The sequence below is a fragment of the Rhynchophorus ferrugineus genome, unplaced genomic scaffold (genome assembly GCF_030347505.1).
Source record: "Rhynchophorus ferrugineus isolate W39M unplaced genomic scaffold, kcgeb_rfMv2 rfM11, whole genome shotgun sequence".
In the NCBI taxonomy this organism is placed as follows: domain Eukaryota; kingdom Metazoa; phylum Arthropoda; class Insecta; order Coleoptera; family Curculionidae; genus Rhynchophorus; species Rhynchophorus ferrugineus.
In genome coordinates, this window is record NW_027472590.1 from 4,111,373 (window position 1) to 4,133,703 (window position 22,331).

General features: G+C 32.5%; 1 protein-coding gene across 2 annotated transcripts in view; it reads left to right on the forward strand.

Moving 5' to 3' along the window:
* beat-IIIc (beaten path IIIc) overlaps positions 1-22,331 on the forward strand; it is a 446,098-nt gene that overhangs the window by 383,068 nt on the left and 40,699 nt on the right. For both annotated transcript variants that reach the window (XM_076418187.1, XM_076418186.1), the window contains exon 2: positions 10,757-10,962. In XM_076418187.1, the coding sequence (XP_076274302.1) occupies positions 10,757-10,962 (206 nt within the window). The remainder of the gene's footprint in view (positions 1-10,756; positions 10,963-22,331) is intronic.

Genomic DNA, 22,331 nt, shown 5'->3' on the forward strand with positions numbered 1-22,331 from the left:
CGTCCAACGTTCAGCCGAACGCGCCAGACTATAATGTTTAGTTAGGGACCGTGAGTAATTCAGTTTGCCAAGTCACTCAAGTTTTTAGTGCCAGGCCACTTGGCATTGTCAGGGATTATTACCGGGCACCCCGAGCGGACACGGATCCATCTCGCTCGCTTGTCGCCATTTGAAGAACTGCAGAGCCGTATCGTTCCCTGTGCGCGTCCAAATCAACAGCTGCAATTTGTTTTCTGTCGGATTGGTTGTGTTGAAACCGAATTGGGTCTTAGCCGCGATACGGTATCGGTGGAAATGCTATTTGCACGACGAGAGGAGAGAAATTTACTTCTATTATTCGAACTGGATTGACAATAAGCATATTTTGAGCTTGTACAATATTCCCAGATCACACGGTCTCTGATATGTTCTCTAAAATGTCTCTTTTTGCAGCTTAAACTTGTTGCAGCCTTGTAACATCAACATAGTGGTTTTGTTAATAAGTACGCATTTAATTTGTACGATTTAAAATGATAAAATAAATAAAATATTATATACACAATATTTCAGGGAATATAGTGTAAAATAACAACTATTTTAATATTATATGAGAATGTATACAAATTTTATTAATTAGTTACTTTGAATACCTTTCAGCTCAAAATTTCATTACTGTGCCCTCAGGTTAACGAATTTGAAACTTGATTAGACTTTTTCTTGATATAAATACAAATTTTATATATAATCTTTATAGCATAATGATGCATCTTATTGCAGGAACTTTTGAGATAAAAGTAAGGTAACTCTCGAAATATCGAGAAAGTCGAAGCCTCGTTAAACTGAAAAGAACTAGGGCTCATAACTACGTCCACATCCACAGTCGAGCATCATTACTAGCCAATTTGGATCCTACATCAATACGACAAGCGATTTATAGTTACCGGCCACGTAGAAAACATCGATATCTCGATTTTATGGCCGTATAAAAGTTTTTGTTTTTCTTTCTGTTTCTTTTTTTTATATCGGCAACAAAATAAAGTCGACGCGGATCCACTGCTTACGCGTCAATCAATTTTGCATGAGCTGAAAAGGATGCGTGAGAAAATTTTAAATTTATAGAAATACCGGATTTATTCTTTCCGCTTTTCCCCCCGGGGGAGAAACAAGAGGTTATAAGGGGCGCGTTCGGAACGAGGCCATAAAAAGTTTTCGACGACTTTAACCAAAAACCTGCAACGTTGCGGGAAAGAAATCTAATGTTTCTTTGGTTTTCTTCTATTTCTCTTTATTGTTCTATTCATATATATATATATATATATATATATATATATATATATCCCTGTTATATTCTAAAAGTATTTCCAATTTTATTTTAATATATAACTGTTATTTAATACTTTTATTATATTTATATTTATTTATTACACTTTGTTATAGTTTAGAGTCTCATTTTTACCAACTTGGGTTTATCTGGACTGGATCTACTGCTTAACATTGAACATAGAAGGCATCCGGTCTTACTGAGCCTTTACACTCTTGCCCTTTTGAAAATCACAATTATAGTCAATCACAAACATAAATTTACGACCATGCGACCATCGCAACAGTAGGAGGACTGTCCTGTAGCCTCGACCACTGTGCCAACCAAGCTGGCTTTAATTAATTTGAATGATAAATTTTAATATTCTCTAACTTCAAGTACACCACTAATTTAAATTACTACTATATATACTGTATATAAAAAAATGAACTCTATATAAAAATAGAAATATGGGTAGATGATTTGAAATAATAATAACTGCTAGGCTAGAATCTCTACAGAAAATCTTAAATAAATGGAATATGATAATAAGAGAATAAGAAATGAGAACGAAATGAAAGTCCTGGTGATGGAAGAGCAAGAAGTAATAAATATACAAATTGAGGATAATAATAGAATAAAAATAATAGTATCTGAATACATGAAAAACGAATTAAAAATAGTGTATACTAGATGACCACGTGAATACCTTCCACTTACATCTATCTTACAAACGTTTACAGTTCTTGGAAAATAGCTTGATTTAGTGTTGGATTGTCAGCACAACGCCTGTCAAGTTCAATATCTAGATTACTTATAAAATACCTTTATAAGATTGATTATCTGTATTTAACAGTCACTACATATTTAAACTTTGTTCTTGGTAAATCTTTACTCGACCGCAGTTAGAACATTATTTCAAATTACTGTTAGCACGTAATTACATCATATTTTAACACATATGTCATTATTTTTCTCGGTTACTGAAACGGTCAGCCAACTAACAAAAATGTCCATTCTTTGTTACAGTAAAACTACTGATGACAGTGGCAGCAACAGCTTGTATGGGAAAACAACTATATTATTGTATTATTGAAAACTATATTGTTGATTTTATTTTTTTCTCGCACTTATGCCATATTTTCTCACCTTAAAAACCTTCTCCGGACTTTCACTAATATTTCAAGCTCTTCAGCTTAGGTTCTCGAGTTTTAGCGAGACTAACAGCAATTCCTTTAACTTTAAAAAAAGTATAAATAACCTAAGGATCTCTTGTAACAGTGAAACTATTGATAACGGTGACACTTTGTATCGGAAAATAAAATTGTTATATTTACTATTTTCCTCGCAATTATTTCATATTTTCTCACCATATAAACCTGCCCTGTACTTTCGCAAATATTTTAAAATCAAAATCGATCAAAATGGTCCAGTCGTTCTGGAGTTTTAGGCAGACTAACGAAAATCAATTTATTGTTATTAATTCATAGTTTATATACAAGTAAATTAATTACTGATTATCCAATAATATTTGATATCGTCCGTGGTACTTTGTGTAACAAAGGCAACAACCTTTTATGAGAACAAAAGGAATGTTTTCAAAAAGAACAACGAACTCACCGTCGGACATAATTTATGTGTTTCGACGTCGACATAACCGACGGTATTTACAAATCAACCACTGCATCCGTGTAAAAATATCCGACGTAATAAATCGTCCGATTCGATGCCGTCCCGAATCCATAAACAATTTTCCTAATGCATATAATTTCACGTCCGTGAAGATGATAAATCGCTTTCTGTTTAGGTCCGCAAGACAATTTTTCATTCGACACAGAACTTATTCTGTCCGGTCGCTAATGGAGCCAAATACGTTTATAACAATACGACTGTATCATCGGAGGTCTCTCAGGCATCTAACCTTTTGGGATCGGTTTCGAGGATGCTTTATCAGGGAAACCACGTCAGTCCGCTGGGAACGACGTAATGCGGGGATTCGTGGAATGCTGCGCGAACAAAGGCCTTAATAAAAGTTGGTCATGGCGTAATTTTTACGCTATGCCAGAGGAAATATTCCGATCTTACCTCGTCTAACTAGATGAAATATCTGCGAAGCATAGTTTGCATATATATGAGCTAAATATACCTCTACTTATTCTGCTTAATTCAAGGAAAACTGCTACTCTAAATCACTGATGTCATTGATAAAACATATGAATAATATTTGCAATATAAGTTAATAAGTAACAAAATGTGAAGGATCTTAAAACATAAAAACTATTAATTTAACACGTCAATTGAAAAGTTCTCGGCCTACCATAGTAAAACACATTTTTTTTGGCGAAATTAGTACTTTTTATTCAACATAATTCCCTCCAAGGATGGTACACTGATTATAGCGACCCTCCAAATTTTCGATACCATTTTTGTAGTACGATTTCTCCTTTGCTTCAAAATAGGCCTCAGTTTCGTCGATCACCTCTTCATTCAACGAAAATTTCTCCCCAACGAGCAGTTTTTGAGATCTGAGAACAGGAAATAGTCGCTGGGGGGCAGATCTGGAGAATACGGTGGATGGATGGATTTTTGCCATCGTTTTCACTGATTTGTCTTAATGAGCACTCTCTTTTTCTTCAAATGCGGCAGTTTCTCGATTTCGTCCTTCAAACGGTCCAATAACGCTATGTAATAGTTCCTGTTGATAGTAATTCCTTTATCAAGGTAGTCAATGAAAAATATTCCAAGAGCATCCCAAAATACCGACACCATAACCTTGCCAGCCGACTGTTGCGTTTTCCCTCGTTTTGGAGCGGGTTCATCGTGAGCAATCCACTCGGATGACTGTCAATTGGACTTCAGGGTGAAATGATGGAGCCATATTTCATCCATTGTCATATATCGACACAAAAACTCGGGTTTATTACGCTTCATTATGTTCAAAAACTGCTCGGAATCATCAACCCGTCATTGTTTTTGGTCAAAAATGAGCTCGCGCGGCACCCATTTTGCACAGAGATTTCTCATACCCAAATATTCGTAAATGATATAATGTACACGTTCATTTGATATCTCTAGAGTGTCTCCTATTCTACTCAATTTTAATTTACAGTCATTGAAAATCGTTGTGTATTTTTTAAATGTTTTCGTTGGCAACAACCTCTTTTGGGCGTCCAGTGCGTTCACTGTCTTGGGTGCTCATTTCACCACGTCTAAACTTAGCATACCAATCCTTGATGGTTGATTTTCCTGGGACAGTATCTGCAAACTTGGCATCTAGCCAAATTTTTGCTTCAATTGTATTTTTCCCTTCAAAAAGCAATATTTTATCAACACGCGAAATTCCTTTTTATCCATTTTTTTCGCAGTAACAAAAGTTGCTTCACTTAAAATGTTATAATTCACAAACTAATGATCCGACAGCTGTCTAATTTATACACGCATCTTTTGAGTGTTAGGGCTAACTACAAAATATATGGATTTAATTCTAGTAGCGCCATTTATATGTCAAACCGCAGATTTTCGAATTTAGCTGTTACTTCAAGTGACTATTTTATTTTATAGAAAAGACGACACTTTGAACAGCGACAGAAAACGACACCGATAGTTTTTAACAAACTTCAGCAATGTTAAAATGTTCAGTCACTAGAGACTGTCACTTAGACATCTGATTCGCTTCATCATTCAGTTATAACACATAATGGATCTGACCAATAATGTAGAACATAACATCATTAGTGTAGTAACTTACTTCATTAATTATAATAACAATAATACTATTGAACAAAAAAACGTTGTGAATAATATTTTTGATATCATGGAATATCTTAATTCTTATTAAAAAATAAACGAAGTCATTCACAATTTAGGAAGTTTCTGCATTGATACAAAATAAATAAACCGCATATAAATATTTTATCCCAAAGCGAACTGTATATATTTTATATAAATACGGAAAATGTGTCGTATTTTTGTGATTCGTCGAAAAATATACGTTCATCGTTAGAACAACAAACAAATATCATACGTTAACAAAAATCGAGTCATTCAGTTAAAACGCACTGAAATCAGAATATGTTTGAAAAATGAAATTATTTCGATTTCGATCGAGATAATGAAAATAGAATATTGCATAGTAAATGGTCACATTATAAACACACGATGCCACCAGCTAATAATTAGAATTAATCTAGCTAACTCAACGGCTCGCAAAGGACAAATTATTTGTTCCAGATAGATTCTAATCGTGAAGTATATTAATGCATGCCCATCTAAACAAAGGCTTCCAATAATTAAATAAACGGTCTCCTCAAGCAATCTCGACAATATGGGCTCCGGTCCTAATCCATAAAGTGCCAGGACATGCTACTAAGCTAACCGAATTTGATTTGCAAATTAAGATGAAAGCGAATCCCGCAATATTCGGAAAATATACATTAAAAATCTGATTTTAGTTAAATTTTTTCTTTATATATATTCGTATATAGGCATTCTTCTACATTCCGCATTATTATCTACTAATTAGAAAATATTCATATTTAATTAAACACCGAGAATACTAACTAAATCAAAAATATTTTTTAAGGTATAATAGGATTTCAAATATTCATAATTCCTAAGTATATGAAATGCCGTTTCTTATTTTTTTTTAAATTATTTGTGTATTTAATAATTAGACAATTTTGACTACTGATTTAGCTAACAAAGTGCTAATGAATATATAAAATGAGGTTAGAATATATAATATATATAATCATCAAGATGTTTAATGTATTGGCTGGCGTAATTTGTAAATTCGTATTAGTATCAGACAATATTTTACTTCTCATTTTATTCTAGTTAAAAAGCAACACAATGCTGCCTGATTAGTTCGAACACGTAAACCAATGAGGCTGTGAAAGTTATCCGATTGTCAGACGTATGCAAAATTCTTTAAAGCAATTCTGATAAGAGGTTATAACTTTCACCCATAAGCTATTGTGGCTGTATAATTAACTGTAGTTTTTAGATGTACTATAATCTTAAAACAATTTATATTTGATAACATTTTTGTTCAATTATTTTGTTTAGATTAGAATTTTGTTGTATGTCAAAGACAAAGTGTACTAATATTCAGAGTCGATGCGGCAATATTACGACGTTTTGATGTTACAGATTTAAACGAAGTATGTACGAAATAACTTTGAACAAACTGTAAGCTATATCGAATCAATTAAAATGTTGATTTACAAAAAAATTATAAAATCACGTTGCGGCTTATTTACAATTTCTCTATACATGAATCTCCTTTTCGTATTTTTATTATTTATAGTGGTATTTGGGATTACCATATAAAGTAAACAATAGATTTTTCTATACATTTCGTCTCTCTTCCGAAAATTTTCAGTTAAATACTAATAAATAGTCTGATGTTTGCAATTTACTTTATGAACCCATTCTGATTGGATCCATACAATAAAGTCCCATTCAAAGCTTGCAACCATCTGAATTAAGCCCTTTTATTTTCTCAGTAAAACATAATTTTTATTACTAGGGTCATATTTTATGCTATTTATCATATTTTAAAAATATTCCTAACAACAATAGATGAAGTTCTACCAACAGATCAGTAAAAATGAGCCACTCAGCCGTCGCTATTAGCATTGAAAGGTAAACGTATCCGACGGAAGCCGTACCAAAATGCTTTTGTGAAAATGTCACGCCGTCTCCCATAACGTTATTATTTCTTCCTTTATTTAATCTTTATCTGGCTTTATACTTCGCTGAACAATTACCTCTCGGTTGATTTTATTTCTTTATGTGTACTGTTTATTTATACTGGAGAAATGACGGTGCAATTTTATTTTAGAAGGACAGTTCCTTTCAAAGAATAAGCATCTTAACTTGTTCTTTATAATTTTGTCAGAGTGGATAAAAGCTATATAAAGATGTGTACGACATAAAAATATTTTTAAAATCCTCTTGAGATCCGAGTATTAATGTAATATAGGGGGGTTGTCGAAAAAAGATATAAAGGAAGCAATTTATCTGTTATTATTCTCTGTTTTCGCTCTCATTCGGTATTATATTATATATATCATTGGTTTTCTATCTTTGACTTTTTAAATTTTGACTTTTAGCTAAAAATTTATTTTTTAACCAGCGTATATTCCTAGCATTTACTTACTTTAATACATTTGATTTAATTACTTATAAAACGTCTTCTACATTCAAAAGAAGGTGTTAATTCAAATGTACTAATTGATATATAGGGTGTGCATTAATGAATATTGTGTTTCTGTCCTCTTGTTTGTCTTCAGTTTTGTTTGTTTTTAATTTACACCTATTGATAGCTTGACAGTATTTTGCTTTGGAAAGTTCTTCGAACAAAATACAACAAATAATGGAATACATACCTCTGCATGTTGTTAATTAACTGTTGGAGGAAGTGCTCCGAAAACAAATAGTTTGCCTCCTTTACATAGAACAACGTTTATGTAACCCCTTTCCTTGTAACGCTATCATTTCGAAGCCGCATTTCCACAAAACAATTTGACAGCATCCGATGTGTATATCTCCTCTTAAATAAATGACTGAATGCTATATTGCCTAATTTATTATTCCTTTGTGTCTGACATAAGCACGTGAATATTTTCTTATTTAATGCTATTCTAATTAGCTTAATAGATTACGTTTAATTCAAGTTTTATTTTCATTATTTCCTAGTATTTATTCTATACTCATTAATTCACGAATAATCCATACTTTTACCAAAATTATATATGTATGATTAAAATGTATGGGCATCCAATTCGACTTGTGGTTTACAACGTTTGCTGATATATAACCTCTAATTATTATCACTAACGTTCTGAAGAATGTTGTAAAAATTTAACAACAGAGTCAACCGCTATCAACACAAATCGAATTTTATAGATTGATCGGATTAGAAGAAGAAACGAGGTTAATATACCTCTCGTTTAACTTTATATTAGTGTTTGTCAGGTTTTCTGAAAGTTTCTCTTCCTGCTTTTCCGACTGTTTCCTTTTACGCAAGCAACTGTTTCTAAATCATAACAGCGTTGAGGAAGTGGTTAGTAAAGCCTCATCACCAACTTTAAATGGATTAACTTTGAGGATTAATTTTTTTGACGAAAAGAAGAGTGGCTGGCAAGACGACTTTATATATTCGCACACCTACGCCATAATACAGTGGAAATAGCTACATTATTTCTCATTTGAAGTAGGAAACTAAATCCCGAGGTTAATGTGACTTTCTCTTATTGCCGAGGGTTCCCCGCATTACCTACAAATAAGTAACATAACAAAATAATTAGTAAAACATAATATGTATCATATTATTTTCCTTTGTACATTGTATATTTTAGAATTTTTGATGTCTTTACAGAGATTATGTTGGAAAAAATTAAATGAGAATTATTTTATAACTGGCTTACATTTTATTACCCATGTATACAGTATTCTAGTATAAGCACTGATAATATCTTATTGATTGAGCCTCACCATCCTTTTGAAATAAAATTGTCAAACATGTAGCTCTGATTATAATTTATCGGTTAATGATTAGGGTACAATATGAATATTAATAAGGCACGCGTAGGTGTGAACAAGTGGGAGTTTGTTGACTTTCTTGATGGAGTTATTGCGGAACTTTGGATATGCAAAATACAAAATTTCAGGCAATCTATTAATCTTACATGACAGGCTTATCCGAAGATTATTTTACCATAGAAGTATGTATGTACGCCGCTAAAATATTTCGTAGAATAATATGTTAGATTACGTGTAATATATCAAAAGTAACTCTTCTCGAATACATCAAAAGATCTGACAAAATATTGACGTTATGCTGCATTAGAACCCGTTGCATATTTTTTTAATTTCAAAGATTACTTTATTTATGATAAGACCTGCTCTAAACCTGTAATTTTTTATTAAAACTACTACGCTACTAGACAACTTGCGGGAAGTCAGAAGAATGAAGCGAACCAAACCAGATAGTTCAATTTAATTTTAATTTGGTAAAAACATACTGATTTATTTATCGGGCTTTCGACTTCTGTTGTACTTGCGTCAATATGTAAATAATAATACAATAGTAATAAATTAATTTGTAAATCAAGATTTTACTAAGCAGATCTAATGAAAGAACATTTAAAACATTTTGTGTTAAACGCAGTTATATTACTGGGAATATCTGTTTGTTAGACTGGTTCTTAGCTTCCTGAACAGTGATTTTCAATGATCGGAAATGAATTAATATATCCTGGTTATTAAGCACCCATAGAAATATGTATTCGAATATAAATATTATTGTCGAAGGAGACAAATACTATGAACTAAGAGTTCACTTTAACATTCTTTGACACAACTAAAATTTCAAAATACGTCAGATAATTGAAATTTGAATTAACGCCCTGAATAATGGCAGTTATCATACATATACTTAAAATATAAAACGCTATTTTTTGACTTGATTAATTAAAATCATTAAGCACTATTGAATAGTAATATTGCCTATGGCTAGGAACTACTTTCCTTTAGGTTTTCTGCCTTTTGATGTTTGAAGGGATCAGTGTTTGATGAATATGACAATAGGGCTGAATATCTGATTTAAATATTTCCAAATTGCTATTTATGGAATTCAATAAACTAAATGTTTAATAACTAAATGTTTTGTAAACTTATCCGATGGAGATAACAAGAACTCTCAGAGGTTCGAAGTGTTTGTTAATCGTGGATTTATAGTCCTTAGAAGTATATAATACAGCATAAATTCCATTATACCAAGTTTTTCTAATCAGCTGCCGAAACTAAACCGGTTATCTGATACTGCCCCATCCTCTCGTCGCCTGATAACTCGCGAAACTCGAAGTCTATCCGAAGATATACCTGAAATATTTCACATTTTCTGTTCCAAGTCGAACAAGTTCGGAATACTTCGAAACTCTAGGCGAACAATTCCCGTAAATTATATATAACTCGGGAGTATGGAAGCTGCGCGATTATTTAAATGAATGTGTTGTAAACTAATCCTTTAAATTTCATTTTCAACGCTCAATTCAACAAAAGAGTTTCGGGAGTCGCGGGCCTGCCTCTGTGTGCGTGCGTGCTCGTACGCGTGTACAACACCGTCGAAAAAATGAAATTGATTCGCGGCACAAAAGGCCCCGGCTTCGGTTTTGTTCTTTGTTCGGTGTAACTGCTTTAAAATTTTAATATGAAACGGCCTGACATGTTTGGGAATTGAACCGGGATTTTTCTTTTTTCCCGTACGATTCTCTGTTTCCTTTGTGACATTTCTTTTATTCTCGCTAAGAGCCGGAATGTATGAGTGACAGAATAACAGTTCACTAGTCGCTTTAGAGCGAGTTTCGTTTCATACGCAAAACGTTTTATTTTTGGAACAACGAAAATGTTAAATTTATGTTTTGCCTCCTCCGCCGACTTTACTGATTCGTGTTAAATGTTTGCTTTCAGGGGTTGTGACGCTGAAGCTCTTGGATCTACGGATACCAACGCACGCTATAAGGAATCAAAATGTTCGAATGGAATGCAACTATGACCTGGGCGATGAGACACTTTATTCGGTCAAATGGTACAAGGATGGTAATGAATTCTACCGTTATGTACCCAGGAATATGCCACCATCGCAGGTCTTTACATTACTAGGAGTTACCGTCGATGTAAGTTGTGAATTGTTTTCTATATTATACTTAGAATTCATATACATTATTCATATACAAAGACTGTGAATCTTTTTTTGATATTTAGATGGTTATTTACTATATATTGTTAGTCAGTTTTTACATATTATCAATAACAGATCCAACTCACTTAATATCTGTAACAATGAGCTTTTCTTCGATGACCCGACACGAGTATTCTAATATTAATTGATACAAGTAAATGTTTTCATTGAGCTATAGTTTTCCGAAAGGTACTCGACACTTACTTACTTAAGGTAGGAGTTTGTCGTAGTTTATTAAGCTAGCAACAAAAGCTGTTTGAAAACAATATGATAATAAAAAACGGCAACAAAACAAATAAGTTATGAGCTATTATACTCAAATGTTAACCACACTTTAAACTAAGATTTATTTATAATTAGTTAAATATTGAATACATTTTGCCTTAAATTTTGGCCTATTCAAAATGGCAGGCCATATTTGAATCCATTCACTTTGCAGATATTCTTGCAACGGTTCTGTGTCCCGTACTAATTCGATAGAAGATCTGGCGATTTGATGGCCATTTATGTCCACTGATGGTTATTTACGAAATTTCTTCCTTGCGTTTTCCTTCTAGGAACCCCTTATATAATTTTAACGGATATTTAGGCCGCTGATCTTTTTAAAAAATAAAATTTAGGTTGTTTGCTTAGGTGTTTTACTTCAAAAGGAATCTCATTTTTAAAATAGAGCACAACTTTGTATTGTATGGAGAAAAAATCGCTGATTAGAAGACGATAATCATCATTTACCATATTGTGAAATTTTAAGCATGTTTTTCTGGAAACTACATTTTTCAGGACCTTTAATATGACACCTTCCACTGAACTGACTTACTTAAGACTTGGTGAGTATAACTTTTGAATCATAACTGGATACCAGACAATTAAGCTTCTTGAGTTCCACATGATTTAACAGTAAAAATAGTGGGTTGAGTTTTCATTTACGTATTTCTGTTAAGTGAAAGGAAATCGAGAACAAGTTGCTAATCAAAGCCCGAAGAAGCTTCAAAAACTACCCACATTCAAGCCGAGAGATGTAGTACTTGGTGGGATTGGAAAACAAGTATTCAGCGTGAGCTACTCAAACCTGTTAAGATACTAAGTCGATTTTCATTTATTTATATATCAACAACTAAAGCAATTGAAGCAGGTTATTAAAAAACTGTCAGAATTAGTAATTAGGAAAGGCGTTATTTTCTATTTCGACAATAATTAGATAGTTTGTGTATATGTACCCATCATATAGCCCATGCTTTGCCCTGTCCGACAACCAAGTGTTTCGGTATCTGTACAATTACCTGGTGTAAAATTATGCTTTCGAAAATCATTTAGTTCATCATCACCTGTTCATTCGACGAAAATTTCTTCCCAGCGAGCATTATTATCTTAGAATACAAAATAGTCGCTGGGGGGTCAGATCTGGGGAATATGGTGGATGATGGAATAATTCGAAGCCCCAATAATGGATATTTGCCATCGTTTTCACTGACTTATGACACGATTCATTGTCTTGTTGAAGCGGCACTGTCTTTTTCTTCAAATGCGAATTCGCCTTTAAAACGGTCCAAGAACGCTATGTGTTAGTCGCTGTTGAGGGTCCATGGACATCCCAAAATACAGACGCCATAAACTTGCCAGCCGACTGTTGCATTTTCCCATGCTTTTTAGCACAGAGCTTTCTCAAACCTAAATATTCGTGAATTAAATAATGTAAACGTTCAGTTGATACCTTTAGAGTGTCTGATATTTCATTTAAATTCAATTTACGACCTTTCAAAATTATTTTGTGGATTTTTTAATGTTTTCGTCTGTAACAACGCCTTTTTGGCGTCCTCTGCGTTCACCGTCTTCGGTACTCATTTCACCAATCGTTGATGGTCGATTTTCCTGGGACAGTGTCGGGCAACTCAGCATCAAGCCAAGTTTTTGCTTCAACCGTATTTTTTTCCTTCAAAAAAAAAATATTTTATCAACACGCCAAATTCCTTTTTATCAAATTATTTTCGCAGTAACAAAAGTTGCTTCACTCAAAATGCTATAATTCGCAAACTAATGATCCGATATCTGTCAAATTTATACACGCATCTTTTGAGGTTTAGGGCTAACTAAAAAACAGGCATTTAATTCTAGTAGCGCCATCTATGTGTCAGGCCGGCGACTTTTCAATTGATCTGTTCCGTTACCGATTTGAGTTTTCAAAACGTGTTTGCATAAATTCAGTTTGAACAACATGGAAAACGAAACTCCATGTTCCCAACTCATTATAATTGAACGAAAATTCCCGGCTCGTTTTTTTATTATCCTGCAGGTGTTTCAACTCATCCCCGTAAAATTAGACGCAACACTGTATGTTAGACCTTAAATATTTAAGAGGAACCCGTACTTTACAATGCAATTACGAATCCCAGTCCTCGAGGATTGCACCTACACGATTACGGCGGCAACGAAAAAAGAGAACACACACACACACACTCTCAAGACGTAATTCAACGTTTTTATCCACAATGTAATCTCGATATAACCGCTGCAAGCAACGAAACGTTAGAAACAACACTTAAGCAAGTTATACGAGCGAAGTTGTAGCGAGAGCCGGGTCGGCTGGGGTATCGTGTTTTTGGAAGTCAATTGTCTGCATGGCCACTATCTTTATTTGGGAAAATCGAATTAACTTAAAGCAACTTAAACTATTCAACAGTTAAGTTGGGTGTGATTTCTGTTGGAAGGAATCCTCGGAAGTGCACTTGTACGGCTTTTAATGTGGCCGCGTTAATTTATTTCGGCGTATTAAGGGCGCGCGGCGGCATTACGGGGGGAAATAACCGAAACTTATTTAATTGGAGTTCCAGTCTGTGTACACATTGTTGCTGGCTCGTGATCGTTTTGGGTTTTGTTTTTACATAATTGTAAACGGGGTTTCGGTCTATTCACGATAGATTTCAATAGTTTCTGTTGCGTTTTACTAGGTGTTGCAATTATTTTCATCATTTTATTTAACATAAAATTTAAAATAATACTGTCCATACTACCTTCAGTGAAAAGATCAACGAAAAAGAGAAATGGAAATTTCCTTTAAATTTCAAGGAAATGGAAAAATGTATTTATTCAAAGCACTGGTAATTTGATTCTATACATTTTGTCCATATTTCAGGCAATTTATGGATGAAATTCCAAAAAGACTGTTTGTCATCTGAGCATAACCATTCATCGAGCCATTTTCTATCTTCTTCGAATTCGGCCAAGCGCTGCTCTGCAAGCGCGTGTCCCATTGATGCGAAAATTTGATAGTCGGATAGGGCGAGGTCTGGTGAGTGTAGCATGTGTGATAGTATATTCCATCCAAGTGCTTTCAACAGATCCTTTTTTTATCTTGAGATTATGGAGCTGTTTAATAACTTTACCGTGTCTTCGGACGCATTCTGGATATTTTTCGCTCAATACATGGTTCAAATTGATTATATAATGTCGGTAGCGATCACCATTAACTGCTTCATCAAATCTCAACAATTGGTAATACACCACGCGAATCTAATCTCACCAAACACAGAGCAGTGTCTTGCGACCAAAACGATTTTTTTGCGCTCAGGGTTTTCAATATAACTCACCCATCACTATTCGGTGCACACATGACTTCCGATCACATATACGAAGCAGCATTTCAACGTAAAATCCTCCATTAGAAATTGTTACCAGAAAGTATCCATTAACCAGCAATATCCAGTTGAATTAGAATTACTATAGGCATTTCAGTAAAGACAATGCACATATTGTGTATCAGTATGAAGCTCGGATAATAATGTAGTAATAAATAAATTGCAGGAACAATAGTAACAAATATAAAACAAATATTGAGAAAAATATAATCAAGTAATCGTACATAGATTTGCATCTTCATAAGTACATTAAAAAGATCTGAAGAAATAATGTGAATAAGGATAATAAAGATTGTGAAAATTTCTTAGACAATTTCTCTTAATTTTTATTACCTTTTGTGTACAATCCATAGCAGATGCTTGCATAAGAAAAAATATTTTATATGTATTTCAATGAAAAACATTTAAATATAAGAACAATAGTTTAAGTATTAAAAATGAGGAGTATCTATCTATACAGTAACATGTATATAATATAAAAAACCATAAAATGGTTTAAAACTTGAATGAAAGTATACTTCAATTTTATGCACACTGTATATATTGCTGTATCACTTAATTAAAAAAATTAATGAGGTTCTATCCACACCGTGATATTCCCTATGAGGACTACAATCAGAACGTGTCTGTGTGTATGTGTGTGTTTAACGCGAGGCTATCCGGACTAGACGATGTTCGAACCGTACCATCACCAACTGCTAGATCGTTATGAATATGATGAATTGTTATTCACAGCCACCAACTTTGCAGCAATATTTGAATATTAAGGCTATAATTTTGCCGGAGCTCGGGATCTAGAAGGCAATTTAACTGAGAAAACAACATTTTATTCGTTTTATTACCTCTTTCAGATTTGTGCCTTAAATCATCCCCCATATCTGAGGATATTCGAATCTATTATATATATCAAAGTTAATGTTTCCTTTAATTTTTTCCTTCTAATATCAGAAATTATAAGTCTGCTTAGTTTTGAAATAGTACTATAATTTAAAAAGGCCTTAGTTATACATATCATTAGCTAAAATATTACTAAAAATAATTAGTTTCGTAAGATTAATATTATACAAGGGTGGTTTCTTAAGTCTTTAGTGTATATTTTTCTATAGTCAAAGGAAGCAAAATCGGTAGAATATAGCAAATTGCGACTAAATGTGATATTTTATAGTGTGGTCATTTCTAAATATAATGATACATATTTTATGAAGCATAATAGATAAAAGAACAGGATTTGAGAGACACTATATATACGAATTTCGATATAGACAAAAATATATACACCGTGGTGTCTCATAACTTTTACTTATATGATACACGTTTCCTTTTCAATATAACGTATAGTCATTAATTTGTAAAAAACACTTGAATAACAATTCCGATAATTTTAATAGAAAATATGTGACTGTTAACAAATTGGTTACAATCTAAGAAAATGAAAGGTTTTAAGTTTTAAAAGATGAACAAAAATAAACAAAAAAACTACGATATGGTTGAAGAACAAAACATATTTCCATCTAAAAATGTTTAATATCTGGTTACTATGGTATATTTTCAAGTGATTTTCAAAGGGTTGCAGCAGAACTATAGCCAGACATTTTATTTTTAAAAAATTACTGAGACGTCTCATAATTTATACTCGTATGACAGGCATTTTCCTTTCAATATTCCCTTCCAAGGCCTTAATTTGTAAACAATACAATTTTAACGGGAAATATATGCCTCTGTTAAAAGAAATTGCTTATAATCTAATAATATGAAAGGTATTAAGTTATAGTAAATTTATGCATTTAAATCAAAACGGAAAACTAATAAAAGAACGGCGATATAGTTTTTTTTATCAAAAAAATATTAGTATTTGGTCAATATGGTATGTTTCAAAAGTGATTTTCAAAGTTTTACATAAATGGACATATTTGTATAACATTATAATTTTACAAAATTATTGATAATAAATAACTACTCATAATTTTTACTTATATGAGAGGCATTTCTTCTTCAATCTTCGGCTTAGAGGAATTAACCTGAAACATATTTTATATAGTTAAAGAAATACCTCTCTATATTGAAGAAAATACTTACAGTCTAAGAAAATTGAAGACCTAATGCTTTAATAAATGAAGAGAAAAAATAAATAAATAAAAAACAGTGATTTAAACAAAATAAAAAACAGTGATAGTAAGAATAAAACAAGTAAACTGTTCTTTATCTGCTGAATGCCTCGCATATGAATAAATCGACAGATACCACTATATTAGAAGAAAATCAACAACTAAACCAAATTAAAAGTACATTTAATTAAGCTAACGATCCTCCAAGTCATCCATTTCGTTCTGTCGCATACTTCGATATCGTATTGTCGGCCCACAGTTAATTTAATCTTTTATGTAATCAGGATTTGTTTGTTAATATGTTTACGTCGTGACAATATAAACACCGGCGCGTATTTGACTAACCGCAATTTTAGGGTGAACACATTCTTGTCGGGGCAACCATCAATTAAATTTATTTGTTTGAACAGTAATTTCAGAAGTTTACATTAGGTGATGCCTTCGATGGCATAAGCCCCGGCAACATGAAAATCTATATCGTCGTTGACGATTTTATTCCAGATTGGATCGACGTTAAATATTTGTCGTTGTATATTTCCGTTGGTTTTTTATTTTCGCTTTCGCCTTGTTTTCACTTGCGTACCTTGAAAAGAGACAATATTGGAATAAAACATAATTGGTTATATGTGCCCTTTTGCTTAAACGTTCAGGACCTTCCTAATATATATATACATTGAGTGGCCAAATTATTAGGGACAATATCAATATTATTAAACTCTCTAGTTTAATAATTTTATTTAAACTAGTTTAGTTAAACTAGTTTAATTGGATTTATGTAAGTAGTTTAATGATGACAAATTCTTGCGGATCCATTACAAATCTTATTAGTTTACATTTAGAAGATAAAATGCATCACTATGTAAAAATTATAGGACTCATTGGAATTATTTGTACACAAATCATAAAATGTTTTTTAAAAAGTAACTGGTGTTAATGGTCAATATTTCCCTCGTATTTCTTGTGTAATTGTCATTTTAATTCAAGAATAGGTCCTCGTCTTAATAACTTTCTTAAAAGTTGAAGCAATTAAATTATGTTACATTGATTGCAACAGACGATGAGTTGGAAGAAGTATGTTCGGTGGATATGATAGGTTCATAATAATTTTTCAAGGGTTATTACAAAGCTGTATCCAAGCATAGTAATTTTATCAAAAAATTGTGACCTATCATAATTTCTACTTATATGATGGATATTTTCTTTTCAATACCCGATATTTGCCTATTAGACATCTATTTGCAAACAATAAGTTTTCAAATTGCTTCAGAAAGATATTCCTCTCTTTGTCAGAAGAGAACAGGGACACTGAATGTTAAAGTATAATAATTCCTAAGATATATCTATTGGGAAACAGCGTGTTTTGAGTAAAGCTTTTTGTCAAATTCTCGTTTCTTTCCCAAATCCTTAATTAAAAATACGCTGGCGTCATTTATATTTACCTTAAAATTAATTACCATCAATGTTTCGTGCTATCTATAAAACCAACTTACCTCAAGCCCGAAGATCCACCCCGAAATTCCGCCTCTCCTTTAATTGGATCTTTTCTTCGGCCAACTAAGAAATAATTCAGGTTTTTTCCGCAAATAAGATTGTTAATTAAATAGACTTTATTCGTTTTTTTATGGGCAAGATTGTTGGTGAGACTTAATTGGCAGCGGGGAAGAAAAAAAACTTCCGTATTCGTTTTTTTAGGGAGGTCGGTTTTACGCCACTTTGTCCCGACCAAATTACTGTTAGTCGGGACCTTTTATAAAGTGACCGAGACTCTAAATTTCTTTAATTTAATAATTGTTTGAAGGTTGTTTTCTTTCGGAATTATATCGTACAGTATTTAATGAAGAAAACATGTAACTGAAAGGGTCCTAGAGTTAATTACGATGAAATTCAAAGGGCTACGATAAAATCTATGATAATATTAGCTAATATCATCCGGTTCGCTCGTTCACGACAAAGTGGCTGTTAAATATTTATCACTCAAACATTATTTGAACTCTATCACATTACGGGATTTTAAAGCAAAGGTTTGTTATCATCCCTCTCGCTTCTTACTTTATTTCGTTTCCCAGCACGTCCACAGGGCACAGTTGGGCATAGTAACTAGGCAATAACTGCGCCAATATCAATGCTCCAGACGATTACTAGCCAGCCCAAGCTGCTAAGTGAAAATCTCCGAAAAATTAGAATATGGATTTACATTTTCAACTATGTTATCTATAGATTTTTAACTATTAATCTAAATACAGTTATTGTTAGTATTCTGAGAGCGAGGGATAATACAGTACGGTGATAAAAAATATGTAAGACGTAAGAATCGTACAGAATTACTTTAGGGAGTAGCATTTAAATATAAATTATTTCTCCCTTATACTCCTTACATATTTTGTAGTTTCGTTAAGCGATATCTTGTCATTTTCCAGAAATATTCTCTGGAAAAGTTATGTGCCTTGCCCATTGCCTTAATGGTTGAAAAATCGATATTTTCTTATAAGCCATATTGAATCCTTCTGAACAAGCGGTAATCAGAAGGCGCTATGTCTGGTGAATACGCTAGTTTTGCCAAAACCTCAAAAATATGACCGAGTAGTGTCGTGCAACAACACGTTGTTCAATCGAAGTCATCAGCAGACATCTATGGCAACTGACTAATAGATAATAATACACTACACTTTGTCGATTCCCATGAATGTTTCGATTTAATATATATAGTTTTAAGTTAATTTGTATAGTAGAACACTTTGAAAGAGTTTAATAAACAACTAAGCTGTCTGAAATTTGTTCAAGAGCTCAAGAGAGTTTGAACTGGGGTTTCGCTCAAAAAGTTTTGCAACTCATTGGTTTAGAATTGGTTTGGTTTTCTAGGACATTCTTTAACATTGGCCTCAATTTCAGTATTTCTAATTAGTTCAAAATAAAACCGTCAATTGAGATATGTCGTCTGAGAGGCCTCGTCATAAATTTATAAAATTGTTCGATAGGTTTCGGAGAAAAGGTCTTCAAATTAAATAACAATAGTAAGAGATGTCGCAGGTGCGTATTAAGCGTGCCATAACTAGTGTTTCTATACACCGCATAACTCATAAAGCTTAACAAAAAGTTTATAATATTTATCATATATACTTATATAATTATATTGAAGAACATAACTAACTTAATAGAGTATGGTTGTTCAATTTCAACCAATGGGCGATCACTAGAAATATAATATTACGAGTACAAAAGATTCCTTACTGTTTTAATTAACTTGTAGTTTTCTCTCAAGTACGAAACCTATAGCGATGAAATCGGGTTTAAAACGTTCGAACCTGAATAGACTGCGACGACATTATCCCAACCGCTCTGGAGCGTGAATGATATTTCGGCGAGATCTCGCAATTATACTTATAAAACGTATTGAAACGTCTGGGGGCTGGCTGACGGCAACTTTGCCATCTTGAAACAATGGGGATTTGGGCCCGTCACTTTAGACGCGGGCGGAACGGTATAAGTTCCATTCCGGTGAAGTTGGTGGACGAAGTGACCTCAAACTTGGGACAATACGGCGGGAGAAATCTCTCCGTACGACTTCTGTCACAAAATCGGAATTTATGTGTGGAAGAAGGTCGGTCGAAAATATGTTTCAGTTAAATTAATTCTGAATAGTTTCGTTGTTTTGAGGGAAGAGGAGGGGAGGCTCACAGTGGGATTTTAACTACAAAAATCGTGTAAAAAACATAGAAATATTTATAAGAGTATTCTGTTCAACAATCATTAAAAGAAGTAGACATTTAATTAAGTTAAATATATTTATATATAGCGGGAGGTGATTACAGTGAGACTACAATGAAAACAATCTTGTAGGATGCACTAGAAATGTTACTTAACTAACATATAAATCAGTTGAATTATATTTTTCAACTAGACGATATGGGTGCAAACACACACATTGGGCTTCAGGAATTAATCACAAGAAATCAATTAATTAATTTAGTGGTTCACATTTCACGCATATTTCTTGAATTTCATAAGTATACGCGGTTTTGGGCCTGAGCAGAAGCTATTTATATTGTAAATGTGTTGAAACCATATCACCAATCCGTTTTCGAAAATTGGTTCTGTATATTAGTGTAAATTTATAATTTACTGTTTATGATCATTAATGACCATTTATTGAATTAAAAAGTATATAGCAGAAATGAACAGAAGTTGAACTGTGTATTTTATTCTGATTGGTCCCAAAACCTTTGGTTTCGTCTTTAGAACACTTGAGAGAACACTTTAGAACATATGAGGAAAACGAAAATAACTAGTGTAACAAAGAAATATACAATATCATGGGAGACAAGCATTCTTATATCTTGGCGTAACCACTATCAGCTAGAAAAAATCAATATGTGAATACAGAAAATTTTTCGAATATTACTTAATAAACACCCGACAAATATTATTTAATAAATTAATAATTTTCTTCTACAACGAAAAATAAAATAAAAAATAATAATATAATAACGAAAATAATAATAAAATAATAAATTCATAGCTCGATATATATATATATATATATATATATATATATATATATATATATATATATATATATATATATATATATATATATATATATATATATAACTTTTACAGCTTTGTTCTACAGGCAGCAATATCAATACATGGATTGTCAGTGTTTGCTACAAGAAAACAAAGGCACTGCAAATACGCACCTTTTAGTGAATTTATGATAATTTTTCCACATTTGGCGGGCATATAACATCAACAAATGCAATAAAAATATGAAAATACTCTGAATCAACATTGCAATGTTGTTTCTGCATTATTATACTTCTACAGTACAATCACAGCAGAAAAAAAGTTTCAAATGAAGTTTAAGGTCATCAATTGATCATTATAAGACCGTTACCATGTGCGAACTCGAACTAAAACTAATCTTGACACATGAATTGAACATCTGAGTTCAGGACGTTAACAAATAATCTTACGAATCGTTCTCTTCTGCTGGGGTTCAAAGGTTGATGACCAGAATCTGTAAATTTGTGTTTTAAGCAAATTTCCATCTTCTAAGGATTTGTCGGGATCAATCTTCTCACTCTACAATTACATTCCGCTTTCTCTGCCTCTCTTTTTTCAAATTTAAACATGACAAATATTACAAACTGCACATTCACCAACTTATTAATTTATTACTATTTCATAACATTTTCAGCTATTCTACATGAAACATTTTCCATTACAAAAAACATTACATTATATCTCAAACAAAATATTTACCATAGCACTTATCAAATATATGGCAATGCATGCTTCTAAAAGGGTCTTAAATATTTGAAAAGGAAATATGGGAAAATGGAAAACGACCTATTATACGACAACGTATTTTCGTATATATATTAAGTCATATAACACTAAATAAATAACAGTTTCCTTGAATTGGTTGAATATAAAAATAACCGCCAACACACTCTAATCATTCATTTTAAGTTGCAACTATTACTACAATTAATATAAACAGATCGTTATCTATATGAAAAATTCATGCTGGTTTTTTCTCACAACAAAATTATCCATACTTATTT